Source organism: Thermobia domestica, chromosome 10 (assembly GCF_964235325.1).
Source record: "Thermobia domestica chromosome 10, izTheDome1.hap1.1, whole genome shotgun sequence".
Taxonomy (NCBI): Eukaryota; Metazoa; Arthropoda; class Insecta; order Zygentoma; family Lepismatidae; genus Thermobia; species Thermobia domestica.
Genome location: NC_137463.1, coordinates 3,350,730 through 3,368,166, shown reverse-complemented (window position 1 = coordinate 3,368,166; position 17,437 = coordinate 3,350,730). Strand labels below are relative to the sequence as shown.

Genomic DNA, 17,437 nt, shown 5'->3' with positions numbered 1-17,437 from the left:
GCGGGGGAGGGGAGGGGAACGCATAAATGAAAACTAATAAAACCTAATAACTTTTGAACCACAGAACCAATCTCGATCAAATTTTCAACATATATGAGGGTCGGGCCTTGGGTGTTTTTTATCGTTTTACTTTGATGAGCCAACGTAGCGGAGAGGGAGGGGGAGATATATGTAAAAAAAAAAAAAAGGACTGTGACTTCATCACTCTTGAAACCACCCGACCGATCTCAATCAAATTTTCAACATACATGAGTTTAGGAGCAGGGATTGCTTTAGGCTATTCAGTTTGACGATGCAACGTAGGAGAGGGGGAGGAGGAGAAAATTTCAAAATGATAAAAAAACTGACCGATATTAGTGTTTAATCCATAGTTTTCTTGGTCGAAGAGAGAAACAGTGACACTTTTGATGCTGTTTTGAATGCAAGTTCAGCAATGATAGTTGGGGAGGGGGATAACATTTAAAAATCATCGAAAATGACCAATATTAGTGTCAAATCCATAGCTTTAGGAGTAGCTGAAATTAACAGTGACAATTCTGATGAAGTGTGTCGCAGCAAGGAGGAGGGGGAGGGGAAGCTATATATAATAATGATCGAAAATGATCAATATTAGTGTCTTATCCATAGCTTTCGGGATCATTCAGATGAACAGTGACATTTGCGATCCGGTTTAAATCTAAAATCAGCCCCGCCACTTGGGGGAGGGGAAGAAAGAGATATATATAAAAATGATCGAAAATGGCCACTATCAGTGTCGAATTTATAGTTTTCTGGATCCCTTAGATGAACAGTGGTACTTTCGATCCCGTTTAAATCCAAATTCAAACCCACAACTTGGGGGAGGGGGAAGAAGATATATTTAAAAATCATCGAAAATAACCGATAGTGCTGAATCCACATTTTTTGAGGTCGCTGAGATGAACGTTGATACTTCCGATGCCATGGCCCTCAACATGGGAGTGGGGAATATATATATATATAGGTCTATATATATATATATATATGTATGTATACTGGTATCTATATATAAATGGTCAAAAATGACAGATACTACTGTTGAATCTATAGTTCTTGCGGTCGCTGAAATGAACAGTGACACTTCTGATGTTGTTTAAGTCCATTTTCAGCCCTGACACTTGGGGGATGAGGAGGGATGACATACATTAAAATTATCCATAATGAGCAATATCAGTGTGCATTTAAATTATTTATTTCAACCCAGCGAATCGGGTAATATATGCTAGTAGCAAATAAATAAAAGTCAATGTGTATGGGCGACTAACCAATAAAAGTTACTGAGAACGGATAATATGTTTATCTGGAAGCAGTCTGGAAAACCGCTTGGTGCTTCTAGTGTTTAGAAAAAAGTACGCCTACATCCAGAAGCCTAGCAAATGGACCAACGCTCTATTATTGCTATTATTTTACTGGCAATAGAACCATTATACAAGTTACATTTCCGCTCCACCCAACACCTTTCATACACATTCTTCATAAGTAATTACATGTAATAACCAGAGATAAAAATTTTCAACTCTCCAGAAAGCAATTAGATGCATATTATTACAATCTACAAGTAACCCTATTACAGTTTAATTAGAGAAGAAAATGGGTCTTAATTCATATCTGAAACCTTCGTAATATTTCCCTCTTCTTAATTTATATGATTCCTAAATAACTTTCTTCTGGTAATTGTTAGTTTTTGTTCAGCTGATTATGATACCAAAGATTATACTACATACTTGGCTGCAATGTGTTCATTCCCTAAAAATCCTTCTCTAATAAAATAAAAAAAATCATTTTACTATTTTATTTCGTTTGCTGAAGATATCTCAAAGACTTTTTCTCAAACTACTGTTTTAGAGAGCAGTTTTTTTGTTATTGCTTGGTGCTGAAAGCCCTTTTACCACTTTGGAAGTTCCCAGACTATGATGGTTAGTTTGAAACAAGAGTTCTACTTCCTTGTCATTATTCAGGGGAGAAATATGAAACTGTGATATAATTAAGTACGCATAGAAACAGTTACGGCCCCAACTTTAATTTGTTGAAGAGGGCAAACAGACGATCAGAAAACAGTTTTATCGGACAACTATTCTTTAGTATATCAAAAGGGGTGGATTTATATTACAACACTGACGTTACAATGTGTCGGAGATTAGGACACATAGGCACCATGGTGGCATCCGTTTCTTTGCCATCTCTGGTGTCATCATAATGTAAAATAGTAGTCAAAGGAGGCCACCTGGCCTGGATATCATTTCACCTGGATTCACCCATTTTTAAAGGACTTTGGATCCTTTATACACGAAGATTCAGAAAGAAGAAGTGTAATTATATTTTGGTAGATGACAGCAGGGGCGGATCCAGGACCAACTTCTGAGGGGGCGGTGGGTTGTCACACTGCTACTTTTAAGGGCTCCAAACTTTGGGATGGGTTGTATTTATATATAAAAAATAAGAAAGTTTCCTATTCTGGGGGGAGGGGCGATCGTCCCGATCGCCTCCCTACCTGCATCCGCTCCTGGAGTAAAGTAAATAATTTAGTGTAAATTTCTGCTTTAAATATAGGTATTTCCACCAGGTGAACATGAATGTCAGACACAGATGTAGCAGGTAATATTTAAGGGGCGGAGCCAGCCCCCAGATTATGTTCTGTATCATGAGTTTACTACAAACTTTCAAAAACATATAAATACGGTAATAGCTTCAATTATTTTGGTCACTCAAAACTGAAGGTTAGGCCCCCCGGCCTTGGGTTAGATCCGCCACTGATGAATGTCCGCAGGATGTTTTCCAACATGAAGTTAAAAATTGATTCAAGGGAGAAGACAAGCACATTTGCGCATTTGTGAATATCCTTTGATACATGCGTGTTCATAATACGTAATAGTATAAAACAACACTTATTTACTTATTAATTGCAGTAAATATACTAAAGTACTAAAGTAAATACACTAAAGTAAATATACTAATTTAATATAAATAAATGAATTTCGTTTCACAATGTTAAAGTACAGTATACTTCCAAACTATGGGGATTCAATACTCAAACTTGAAGTAGTACATCTATAACTACTAGCTGCAATAGAATAATAAGATCAAAGAGAGTGTTGAAACCGGAAGTAATAGTAAATTTCAAGGACTTCCGCTTTCGGTAGAGTATTGTAGGTTATGATTATATGCTCCCTTGAGACCCAGAATCAATTGCAGGAAACCGATTGTCGCTATCTATTACCACTACTGTTCTATGGCGATAAATATTGAAACCGGAAATGTTTATATTTAACTACTTCCGGATTCAATAGAGTGTTAATGGAGAAGATAGAACCTACTCTTTAAAAAGTGGATCGATTGCAATAAACTGCATTTTGATATTAATTACAGCTCTTTCAAGATCAGCATTGAATCCGGAAGTTGTAGTAAATTTCAATCACTTCCGGTTTTGGTACAGTGTTATGTGTTGTGAGTGTGGTTTTTCTTTACACCCTGAACTGATTGCAGAAAACCGCTTATTGCTATATAGTACCATTTTGTTATATGGCAATAAAAGTTGAAACCGGAAATGGTTAATTTGAACCATTTTCGCTTTGAGTAAAGTGTTAATGCAGAAGGTCGAACCTATTCGTGGAACAATGAATCCATTACAAAAATCTCGATGTCTCGTACAGCTTTGTTCTATGAAAATCAATATTGAAACTAAAAGTAGTAGGGAAATTCAACCACTTCCGGTTTTGATAGAGTGTTGCGGGTTGTGATGATATGCTCTCTTGAGACACTAATCGATTACAGAAGACATGTTATCGTTATCTGTTACCATTTATGTTCTATGGCAAATAGTGTTGAAACCGGAAATCTTTAATTTGAACCACTTGTGGTTTGAGTAGAGGGTTAATGAAGAATATGAAATTTATTTTTGGGAGAATGAATCTATTGCAGGAAACCACATCTTGATATCTCTGATACTTGTCAACAGACAGATGGACGGACTACGCCATTCTACAAGATTGAATTACCAAATGTATAGGCGTTTTCGCAAAGTACTTCTGAATACTACTGATTTTAGCTTTGGAAAAATGAAATGAAATGAAATCTTTGAGTTTTACGTACCACGGTTATGACGGATAGGCTAAAGGAGACGGTGATTATGAGAGTTGAACGAAATGGTGGAATGAAGGAAGTGGGAGGAAACGGGAGAACCCCGAGAAAAACCCACGCACACGGTGTTTGTCCACCACAAAGTTCACTTGGCGGGAGCTGGGTTTGAACCCGGGACCCCATGCAACAGAGGTGAACGCTCTACCACTGAGCCACCGCGGCCCCATTTTAGCTTTGGAACTTCTTGTATAAAATAAAAGACAAATTCTGACCAAAGCATATACTCTTTAATAAATAATATTGTTATAGTTCCGGCAAAGATACAGGCCGGTAGCCAGACCAAATATTTAGGGGGAGCCCGGCCTCCCTAGACCCCCATGGATACGGACCTGCAACCAAAGCTTCTGAAACTGTAACAATATTATTTATTAAATAGTATATGCTTTGGTTAGAATGTGTCAGTCTACTTTATACAAAAAGTATTTCTCGGTCCCGGGTTCGATTCTCGGTGGGGCCGCTCGGTCAAAAAAGTGTAAAACGCTTTTTCAGGTCAGCCACCCTGAATGAAGTTTTTCCGGTGTTTTCCTCATTCACACATGGCAAATGCCGGGGTGGTATCTAACTTATAGGTCCCAGGCCGCTTCCTTCCTTCCCCAATGCTTTCTTCCTTCCCTTTCCCCGGATTGTGTGCTCGCCGAAGGACGTCATCCCTCAAAATGTGAGGGGCTATATGGCCTTAGATGCCGAAAGACCAGCAATCTAAAATCCTATCTTATCCTAAAAAGTATTTCTCTCGGCGATAGTCGACAGTAACAGAAAGTCAAAGTCGGCCAGCTTGATTTTTAAGCGAGCAAGCCTGCCGCAAGCTGGATTCCAGTAACGAAGTTACATGGGAGCAACCTTGGATTCAGTGTTCCATTCAAACTTGACGCTAGCGTTTTAGAAGTCAAGTCAAGCCAATAGCAAATGAACGGCCAATGATGTTATTACACTCTGTGAAGGGTCTAAAGTATGGCTTGCAAATACAAAATTTAAAAAAAAGAATATATTTTATGAAAGCATGCGTTTCAAGGGCAAACGTAGAAACCCCAAAGTCAAGATCGCGCCAATTGGCCGGAAGCTTTCTTGCTACTAGGATAATTTGTAAGTCCACCATTGTTTCAAAAAGTGAAACGTAACTCATTTGTATAAAATTTTTATCTCTAGAATCAGAGACTATTGCACTCTAATCTGCCGTATGACTCCACTATACATATATGTTGGTGTACTAATTTTAACACACGTAAATCGAAAAGAGAAAATAAGGAAGGAATCCAATGTTAGAAGAAAATAATCATATTAGCAAATAATCAAAAAGTCTATGTGAATAGATATCAGCCTCATAATATTTATTTAAACAAAACGATAATTGTATGAGTAAATAAATATCGAAAATGTTTTTCTGAAAGATATGGAAAAATACGTGTGTTAGGACAATACGCGAAAAAGTACGGTACATCTATTCCTAATGCTCGTCCAAGAATCAATTGCACCTCAGGTACAAGCAGTTCTATTTAAAGTTTCTGTATCAAAGTTTTAGTGCTATCAGTGGCGTATTTAGGGGGGCTTCCGGGCTTAAGCCCCCCCGAAATCCTACTTACTATAGTAAAGTATATGAAATATCTTGCAGAATTTTCACATTTTCAGGCAAAGCCCCCCCCCCGCCACGAAACAAAATCGTAAATACGCCACTGGATGCTATATATGTAGTATTGGGCTGTATGGTTCAGCGACTTGGACATTACGGAAGTTAGAGAAGAAAAATTTAGAAAGCTATGAAGTGTGATGTTCGAGAAAGATGGAGAAGATAAAATGGATAGAAAGAGTAACAAACAATGATGTTTCAAAACAGATAGGAGAGAAGAGAATGCTTTTAACCAGCATTTTTTATGGGAAGGCTAATTGGATTGGACATCTCTTGCGAAGAAATTGTCTTCTTCGTACCACCATAGAAGGAAAGATGGAAGGAAAGCGAGGGACAGGAAGAAGAGGAACACAACTGATCGATGATTTAAAGAATAGAAGAAAATATTAGGAATTAAAAAAGAGAACTGAAGATGGAGAAACGTGGAAGAAACATTTCCAGGGCCAAACTTAAAATTTAAAAGAACAAAAAATGAAACTCATTAGTCGCAGGACATGCCAAAAAGTAGAATACCTAATAATATTCAATGCTTTGATACCTGATATGAATGAAGCTATCATACAGAATTACTAATTATTTATAACTAGCAGATATCCCCATTTTTTGCACGAAGAAAACAAGGTTTAATAAATATTACATTTATACCCTCACCGCCTCACGTTTCTGGCAGTTTGAAGCATAGTTTGTTCATTATCGGCAAACTTCTAACGTCGCAAGCGATTGAAGATGGCGACCTGGCGCGAGCTTGATTTCACCTCTCTCTCTCCCTTTCTATGATAAGTATCACGAAAAGCAGAACCATATGTTCAATTATATTAGATAGAAAGTCTTCATTCTAAAGAGACTCTGAAGAATTTGCATATCTTTAATTTAATTACAACTCCCATTTTAAACCTTCCACGAGAAATTTCCAATATTAAGACGTCTATATATCATAATTCCCTAAGTTCGGAGATACTGCGCAATTTTTCATGCAAAATATACATTTTTTTAGTTTTCCTTGATATTTGAGTTACATAACTGAACAGCTTTACTTTTCCGTTTTTTTCCACTTCTAGGTCACTAGGATATTAAAGAATCCTTACCTACATATTTAAATACGTCCATAAGGTCAATCCATACGAAGTGGTCCAGAGCAGGTTGCTCGACCATCTCCGAAAAGTATAAATATTTGAGTGTGATGAACCTTGTGTTTGAGGTCAATAACACTATTCACGTTGTCGTATGTATATACAAGTGTTCCTGAACGGTGGTCATCTTTATTGTCAGTGGAGTGCCAATTTCTGCATTTGCAAGCGTGTGCGACAACTACACTTGCTCATGTATGTACGAATCAGATGAACACCAAACAAAAACGATGTTTAGAGGAGAGACTGAGATACACGCAGAATATATACTCTTGCTTCTAAATAAATATACAGGGTTGCAAACCACTACATGAAATCATCAGAAAAAGTACAGAAAATTACACTTTTCAAGGGGCTGTATTTTGGAATTGCATAAGGTTGGGGGGGTTCATAAGTATTGTACTGAATACTATTGCATGTAAAGAGTCTGCAGAAATATCCACAGCTATGATATTACTGGCACCGTAGATTTATGAGGATTCGAAAATTGAAGTTTGAAATTTTGATGCCATCTTTGGGGCGTAATATCTCAAGAGGACAGTGCTAAATATTACTGCTTAGGTCACAAGGTAATTCTGTTTCTGAATAACTATTGCATAAAAAAAAAAAAAAAAAAAAACAGGGCTGATATTACATGGAGAAAAAAGTGAGGACATGATAAAAACGCAAAGAAAGCACGTGCGTGACGATGGTGGTACGCAGGAAAAATTTAAATTTCGGATATTTTTCATGCTATATCTCAGAAACTACACATGGTTCAGCAATTAGGTCCCGTCATATAGATAGATAGATGTAAACCAATCTTGTGAACACATTAACTTCAGTAACTGGGAGCCAGGGGCGGATCCAGGACGGACTTCTTTGGGGGCGGTGGGTTGTAATACTGCTACTTAGAGCTACTTTTAAGAGCTCCAAACTCTGGGATGGGTTTTATTTATATACAACATTTAAAAAACTTTCCTTTCCGATCGCCCCCCCTGGATCCGCCACTGCTGGGAGCATTTCAGTGACACCTTGCTGATACATTGAGTGCCTTAATACCGCGATCCAATTAGATTATAGATGTCGTGGGTGCAAGAGGGAGTTAACCTACTCTCCAATATTGATATGGCAATGATCACGAAGCTAGAAAGAAGGAACAAACGCCACTCACAAGCTTTTGTACAACTGAACGCAAACGAAAGCGGGGCTAATTGCTAAACCATGCGTAGTTTTTGAGATCTAGTATGAAAAATATCGGAACATTTAAATATTTCCGGGCTTCGATCATCATCACATACGTGCTTTCTTCGCTCTTTTATCATTTACTCACTTTTTTCTCCATGTAATATCAGTCCTGATTTTTTTTTTTTTTTTTTTGCAATACTTTATTCAGAAACAGAATTACCTTGTGACCTAAGCAGTAATTTTTAGCACTGTCCTCTTGAGATATTACTCCCCAAAAATGGCATCAAAATTTCAAACTTCAATTTTCGGATCCTCATAAATCCACGGTGCCAGTGATATCATAGCTGTGGATATTTCTGCAGACTCTTTACATGCAATAGTATTCCGTACAATACTTATGAACCCCCACCCCCACTTTATGCAATTCCAAAATACAGCCCCTTGAAAAGTGTAATTTTCTGTACTTTTTCTGATGATTTCATGTAGTGGTTTGCAACCCTGTATATTTATTTAGAAGCAAGAGTATATATTCTGCGTGTATCTCAGTCTCTCCTCTAAACATTCGTGTATATTCGGTGTTCATCTGGTTCGTACGTACTGAGCAACTGTAGTTGTCACACACGCTTGCAAATGTAAAAATTGGCACTCAACTGACAACGAAGATGGCCGCCATTCAGGAACATACGACAACGTGAATAGTGTTATTGACCTTTTCAAACACAAAGTTAATCACACTGAAATTTTTGTAATTTTAGGAGATGGTCGAGCAACCAGTTTTACCATTTTTGGACCACTTCAGGTGGAATGACCCTAAATAAAAATTGGAAACACCGAATTTTAAGCCTCGAAACATAATAAAGTCCGATATGTGGGGAACTTGTTATAATTATTGAAACAGTTCTTTTCTTCATCGTCGAATTTCGAAAAATCCTTCCTTAGTGGTATTTAGCTTTCGTCACAAATCCTATGTTCTGTCCAGGTAAAATTAAAATTTTCTAAATGACTGTAAACCAAAAGTAGGTGAGTCGTGATAACGATATCTATTGTAGAATAATATTGTCTAGCGAGCTCTTGTTCCGCTTTTCGATTACCTTTTATCTATGAAGATATCACATAATTATTGTAAAATTAGCTGGTATTTTAATTTAGCCGTGATGGGGCCTCTTAAGCAGTATGGTTTGGTGTAGGTATTTTTCAATCAGTCAGACAGTACTTCCTTTTTTATACAACAAACAGATTACTCTAACTGTGCTAAGGAATAGCGTTTATAACAATTGAAGGTGGTGCTCCGAGTTCTAGTTAAAGGTTATTAACGAATGAGAGGGCTGCGGTGTTGCCATGTCTTTGTGTACATTTGCAAAATGTATTTGCATCTATTCACCTGCTTGTGCTTTAGTGTGTCTGCTTAGCCACAACTGTTTAGCACATGCGAAAATTTGTGCCACAACCTTCATTTCATTCACCTAGCCCACGCGCTGCCAATTCTGTCCCATACTCTACTATCAAATTGATGTATCTATAAAGAAGTCAGAAGTCATGCAGAATTGTAGTTTGTTATGTGAAGCATACAAAGTTCACGATTCATTATACATAAGGAGCAAAGACTAGAAAGCCTAAGTAAACAGGACAGTACTATAAACAGGGCAGTGCTTATATTTTTACGCATATTAATGTTAATGTATACCTCGGGAAAAGAACAAATCTTCTTTTTCTTTATGTCGTAAAGTATCTCTACTATTTTCTAGAATTAATTATGTGTTAACTTTCGTTAAAAGTTATGTGTTAAGAATTAAGTGTTAACAGTTCTTTCCCCGAGGCTTTCTACTCCTTTAAAATTTTTTTCTAAAATCTTGTGTCCATTGCTTTGTACATGATTAACAGCTTTGATTGTGTGAACCTCTCTTAGGAATCCGACATGGCAATCGCCCCTTTGACGATCACCACTCTACGCGAGAGGGTGATTGATTTCAGCGAACACTTCATGGATCTTGGAATCAGTATCATGATAAAGAAGCCAGTGAAGCAGGCTCCTGGGGTGTTCAGTTTTATGAACCCACTGGGAGTCGAAGTATGGGTCTCCATAGCCGGCATCTATGTTGTGGTGAGCCTAGTGCTGTATTTTGTGAACCGATTCAGCCCGTCTGGATGGAGAAAGCTGCTTGGTTGGCGGGGAGAGATCATAGTTGTCAATGATCTCACGCTCAAGAATTGCTTTTGGTTTGCTCTAGAGAGCGCCTTCAAGCAAGGAAATAGCACTTTTCCCAGGTAACAATGGACAAGAACAGTAATTCAATGTTGTCTTCTTTTCAGGTTAATAATTTCATTTTGGATGCAACATTTCCTAACACTCAAACATTACTCATAGTGGTTTTATTTTATTTATTTATTTTTGTACTGGTATACTACACAGCAAAATCTAAATAAAAGAAAACTGACTCAAATTGACTCTCTAAGCTTTATTTGTGCTTAAAACTAAGATATACAGCATTATATTTCCATTATCAATGGCAGAAGCACTCTTTTTTGCAACAATTTTCACAAATCAATTGGATTCCGATATTCATTGCACCTTCTGTCTGGAATTGTATGTGAGTAGGTAATCTTTCTGCTTCTACATTCAGACTTTGTTTTCACTTGGGTACAGAAAACGTAGATACGTAAGCAATTACTTCTGCGACTGAGAATGAAGTCTACATCAACTACCTTAGGTTAAAATAAGAAGTGGCAAAAGAAACGCTGAAGTTTTAATGACACGTATCACAGTTTCTGCAATATCCTCATGATCCATGACAAAATATTTCAGTTTAACGACCCTGATTATGCACCGAAGCTAAGGGAGACGATGATAATTAGATGAATGATAGTGATTAATTAAAGCAGAGTGAAAAAACCCACGCACATGGTGCAGTCCTCCACAAAACTCAGTTGGCGGGATCTGAGATGCCGGAGCAGAAATCCCAAACACAGCGATGAGCACTGTATTACTGAGCCACGGCGGCACCATCAATAAATAATGATCCATAATCTTTGAATGTAATCTGTCTGATGAAGCCAATCATGTATGACCGAAACAGTAATACAGGTTATTAAAGTCCCTTTAATTGCTTTGGCCATTTTTTTAAAATTTCCGTTATAAGTAGTTCAATGCTAGAATAAGCAGTATTTATATATCCTATATTTTTCTATATCAGAATCAGTTATTCGCAATCTGAGAACGGTGATGTAATGATATCTGTTTTGATAGGCATACTCTCGAACTTTTGAAAATATGTAGCGTGTGGGAACCCCCGTATACACTACTTCTTTCCTAAATTTAAAGTGAATATGCGCTAATCTATAAATAAATTATTATATGCTTATACACCATATTCTTCCATGTACCGGTACATCCTATTATATTTCAACTGAAAGGTTAAAAATCTTAGAGATACTTCGTTACACATTTGTTCCTAATATTTTGAAGGAATTATTTCGTTTTATAATAAAATATGCATTTCACGAAATAAAATTTGACTTTTATATAGGAAATATAAAACAAAATAAAACATTCTTAACTCCGATTTAGGAAATGTTGACGTCCAAAAATAGTACTGAATTAAATGTTTTCTGTTTCTTACCAAACAGATCAGTGGTCGCTATAATTATTGCACTTTAATTTTGAAGGATTTATTAAGTTTATGAGTATACATGAACTATTCCATTATACGTCGTATGTGGGTCTATACATGGATTTAAGTCGCGTGTCTTGGTTATTTTTTCTAACTATATCTATTTTCGAATTGTGAATTCTCGCATTACTTAAGTGCGTTAAGTTTTCCGTGTCCTTTTTTCCATTTCTCATAGCAATTGACTTCACACAAAAGGAATTGGATTATTTGTTCAGAACAAAAGAGCGACTACTGATCTTCAGTTAAATAGGTATAGTTAGCTGAAAATCAAAACCAACTTCCATCTATACTAATGATTTACTTCCAATTTGTTTTCAGATATGGCCTTTAGCCTGGGTGCAGGAAACAACCTTTGATTCCCACTTCCTCCCATTGTTAAATCATAATTGAGATCCCCCAAGTATCCCTACCAACAAACCAACGTGCCTTCTCTTTTCTTCCGCAGGAGGCAGACATTGCAATCGCGTCCATGACGATAACTTCCGAGCGGGAGCGAGTGATTGACTTTAGCAAGCCCTTCATGTCTCTGGGCATCAGCATAATGATAAAGAAACCAGTGAAACAAAAGCCTGGGGTGTTTAGCTTCATGAACCCTCTGTCCAAAGAGATCTGGGTGTGCGTCATCTTCTCATATGTCGGCGTCAGCATCGTCCTTTTTATTGTCTCCCGCTTCAGCCCTTACGAGTGGAGGATTGAGGACACAATGGCAGGGACCAGCGTCACCAATGATTTCAGCATCCTCAACAGCCTCTGGTTTGCGTTGGGGGCCTTTATGCAACAGGGCTGTGATATTTCCCCCAGGTAGGGCATTAACTCTCTCTCTCTCTCTATCTCTCTCAGTCTATACTTTCAAACTGTCCTCTCCAATCATTTCAAGGGAATACGTCCTTATTTATTATTTTATTGTTTGTCTTATTTTAAAGTATAAATTAATCCAAATTCTAATGTGATTAAAATTACGTTAAAATATAACGTATATTAAAAGTTATACTAAAATAAGTAAATAATCAATTATTGAATAAAATAGGTACAACGTTTGCACGATATTATTTGTAAGTTAAAACGTAGCAGGAATAGATACAGCTACTATAGATTAAGAACATTGACATAACGTCTGTTTCATCAACTTTTCACAATTGCGTATCTTGGATTTATAATTTATTTTTTTAAATGTTAATATTTCAATGTAAAATGACAAATACGGTAATACACTTGTGCTAATGGAAGTTTCATTCGCATATTATGGCTGCAATTTCCTATCTGGTAGGTTACAAATATTTGGCCCAATGTAGCGGAAGAGCATGCCAGATAGCTAAATATCCGGATAAGGCGGAGTCCTATAATTACTCACTTCTGCCACCCACGCAATTAAAACCTCGCTTTTTATACCAAAACAAGTTCGTATTCATGTAACCACTTAGTACACCCCAGTACTTTGTAGAAGTTTGTTATGTATCATAACATTAACGTAATAGTACAAAATAAATACGTTATTTGTGTTTTTACACTGTACTTATCGCAAAGTGGTAAATTCAACTGCATCAAAATATTAGCGCACACGGATTTTGGGAGCTTAGTTGCGTATTCTATTTATATGAGGACCCACGATTTTGAGTTTTAACTGAAAATTCTGAGTTGATACATAACCTAATTGAATAAGAATATAATCTAATTGTGAGGGGTCGTGCTGATCATAACAAACACAATATAATATCCTGACTAACTAGACTCCTGTACACTAGGTACGCCACTGTTTAACAAGAAATTAACCCAGCTTAACTGTGTTTTCAGTATTAATAACACAATAAAAGATCTTGTATGTATTGATAGAAATACGTCGTATAGAATCAAGAAAAAAATTCTCAGCCCTATTTTAGCAAATAAATCTCGATACTATCTTCAAACTCTCGAATTTGCAAAGAAATGTTTTATTTTAATGTAATATAAACAAATAGCACTTTCAGGAAAACTTGACAACCTATAATTTATCAGGAAAATTATAAGATTACTTTATTATCCATTTTAAGTAACTAACAATTGTTGAGATTGTTATTATAAAAATTTATGCTGTATTTTATTTCATGCTAACAAAGATCTACTAAAACTATTGAAAAGCTATATATTCTTTACATATAAAGAATGTTAAAAATTAAACAATCCCTTGAAACACTGGAACAGAACAAAACTGTAAATTAATGTGAAAGCATGTGCATGTTATTAATAGAAAATAATTTTATTTCGGGTTACTAATCACGGTAGTCCCTTAAGTTTGTATTTATCAAATAGATATTCTCATAACAAAATCCTAAATCCTACCTAAATTATTCCTTAGTTATCCTTAAACTTTATGCAAATATCCTTTGATATGTGTTCTCATATTGATACCCGTAAACTTATATACAATCGTATCCTATTTACCATATCTTAGTATTCCTGCAAAAAATCATAACTTCAGTAATGAATTTCATTCACAAAATATTGTATTATAAACACTTTGTTTTAACTTGTTAGTTATAAGAAAGTGATTTAATAAAAATAATCTAAATAATATACTTAATTTAATAACGATAAAAATAACTTAATGTTTTTCTTTAATTGTTGTTTAAATGTTGACTTATATTTAAGCATGTTCTAGCTATAAAAATCCAAAAATAATGTCTTGTTTCGTTTTACAGCATTTAAAATGTATTACTTGACTTAATAAATATCTTTTCCTTATAAAATAATGTTTTATATTATATTTTGGTAGCTATTATTTATAAATTAATAAATATACTAGCTTAATACATTTGCTATATAACATTTAATATTATTTTGTCGTCTAGATTTATGTGTTATTATGTATAACATTTAATATTGTCAAAAATAAGTAACAAAATTCTATGTATAATAATTATATTGTGTTTCTAAATAATGAGCATGTAATTAGTTTTGCATCAATAATTAATAACTGCTATTCTAACTTCCCTTGGATTTATTTTCTGTTTAATTTACCATGATATTAATTTTTTGGTTAAATTTATTTCTTTTTAAAAGGGAAAAATGAAAATGATTAATTTTTGTGTTGATAAAATTAAACAAGAAAATATAACATTCATTTATTAACGAATATTCAGATATAAACACCACAGACCAATTTAGGTTGGGAATATTAGAATCCTTAACAATATCGAACTCTTAAGTAGGATAACTGACATCTGAATTTAAATACTGTATCTCGCAGGGAGCTACTTCGTAGCTAAGCGGTTAGCGTACGTGCCTTTGGCGTGGAAGAACCGGGTTCTATTCCCGGTGGAAGTTCATGTGGTTCGGATACTACATTAATCAGTAGGTCCACGTGTCATATAGCTTCGCTGCTGAAAAGGACGATAAACTCAAAATCAACTCAATCTCACAGGATGTTGAGTGTTGACAGGAATATTAAGTGTACTGTTGTTTCCGAGTCGCTCGGAGAAAAAATTATTGAAACTTTAAGAGAAGATTATTGTAAGCTCTGTTTAACTTAGTAGTAAGGACAAGAAGTAAAAAAGGACATTACAAAATGCCTGCTCTAAGTCAAACGTTACTATACCCTAACTTTGTCGTTTACACCTAAACGTGTTTTTAGGTGAAAATTAGTGAAGAGATCTAAGATGTGCATGACATGTCACTTATACTTGTAGGATATATAAAGTTATGGTTAGGAACATTTAGGTAAAATCACATCTACAGAAATATAATGAAGAGGTAAGACAATAGAAAACTATACTTTCGGAAAGTATGGAGTATAAATCCAACTTTATTATATTTTGCACACGAAGGGATTTTGATACGTTCTTTAACTTCCGCGGTAATAAACTTGCGAGTCCTTCAAACATAGAGTTAAATTTAACATATAATTACAACATTACATTATTACATACTATAATTTAATATCCTTGCAAGTTAAATATCTGATCAGATAAATATCAAAAATATGTATTACATTAAAATATTTGTATTGAGTTTTAAGAGGTTCCATCATGACGAAATTAAAATAAAGCTAATTTTACAATAATTATGTGATATCTTCAAATAGATAAAAGATAATCAAACTGTGGAACAAAAGCGCGCTAGACAATATTATCTTGCAATGAGGTACTGTTATCACGACTCACCTAGTAGCTTTCCGTTTGCTCACTTATCTTCTTTCGATCTCCAGCCATTTAAAACACGAAAATAAATATAAAGATTTTTAAATGGCTGGAGATCGAAAGAAGATAAGTGAGCAGGTAACGGTATCACATGTAAAACAATATTGTCTATTGAGCTACTGTTCCACTTCTCATTTATCTTTTATCTATTTGAAGATATCACATAATTATTGTAAAATTAGCGGTATTTTAATTTCACCGTGATGGAGCCTCTTAAGTTATTTTGCTTATATAACTATTGAAAACCTAAAAAATTTTCTGAGCTTTTAACATCTATAACCATTTTACTCTTTCACATAAGAGCAGTGATGTCTCGCGGTGATAACAATATCCAGGAAATAGGAAAAGAAGGAAGTTAGGGGGAAATGGACCCGGGCCCTTTATGTTAGGTACCATCACAAATTTTCTCCTTGTGAAGAAGAAAAACCCATGTAAAACCTCACCCAGGTCATTAAAAACCTACTGATATCAATAAATTTATTTAAAATATGAGAATTATGCTTGTGATCTGAGGTTCTATTATCGGTAAATCTTCAGTAGTTTTAGGGGCTAATGCAGTGTCATAAGGACAAGCAGAGCAAGCTACTGCAGTGAAAACGATGGTAGTTTATGGAAATGGAACTAGGAAACCATGTCGTATGAATGGCTGGTGACACATCTTCAACTGATGTCGCTGACCAGATTTCATCAAAATCAGAAGATTTATCATTATTATTATTATTATTATTATTATTATTATTATTATTATTATTATTATTATTATTATTATTATTATTATTATTATTATTATTATTATTACAAATTTAATACATAGATCTTTAAAAAATTGCAATAGTCTTTGACAAAATATTTCACTTTAAATTGTATATTTCAATTTTAATCAAGCAGAAAAATAAAAATATTTTTAAAATGTTAAATCTACTGAATACAAGACTTTTCTTAGGTTTTGTTTCATTCATTTATTCTATTAAACTTTTTTTTTGTGTCCCTTTCAATTACCCTTTTCTTCTGTACTTACTGCTTTCTATGTATTTGCAATGGAAGCCTCCTGCGTGTAAGATTTTTATGAGCCCAAAAGATATCAACCATTGCATTCCCTCAGAAAATAAAATGCCCCTCCTTCAAATTATCTTCCTTTCCATTCATTACCCATTAATTACTCCTAATAATGTTGTTTGTGGAACAATGATCTTGTGTGTAAAAAGCATTGTATTTCTTTCTCTTTGTTGCTGTGCGTAAAGTTTCTCTCAAAGTGTGTACTTTCTGTGAACTTTTTCTGTCATATGCTCGATATATTTTGTGATGCCTCCTTGTTCTTAAGCAACTTGAACTAAGACTTTTCACTTTCATTTAATATTTCCCTATATATGAAATTATTCGTTGTCGCATATTTTATGGGGATATACGAATCCTGGCTGGGTCGCCACTTCAGTAAGCTTTATCATATTCGGTTAAAATTACTATTTTGTCACTTACCCTCGTGATTGACACCTTATCCACAATAAAATAAGTGGCATTGCAACA

The 17,437-nt window shown here is 35.1% G+C and overlaps 1 protein-coding gene across 3 annotated transcripts in view; it reads left to right on the top strand.

Annotated features, from left to right (window-relative positions):
- LOC145662247 (glutamate receptor 1-like) overlaps window positions 1-17,437 on the top strand; it is a 1,126,308-nt gene that overhangs the window by 662,945 nt on the left and 445,926 nt on the right. For 2 of the 3 annotated variants that reach the window (XM_081727624.1, XM_081727626.1), the window contains exon 13: window positions 9,980-10,338. In XM_081727624.1, the coding sequence (XP_081583750.1) occupies window positions 9,980-10,338 (359 nt within the window). Of the gene's footprint in view, window positions 1-9,979; window positions 10,339-12,186; window positions 12,543-17,437 lie in introns of all 3 variants that reach the window. The other variant, XM_081727625.1, reaches the window with a different exon arrangement.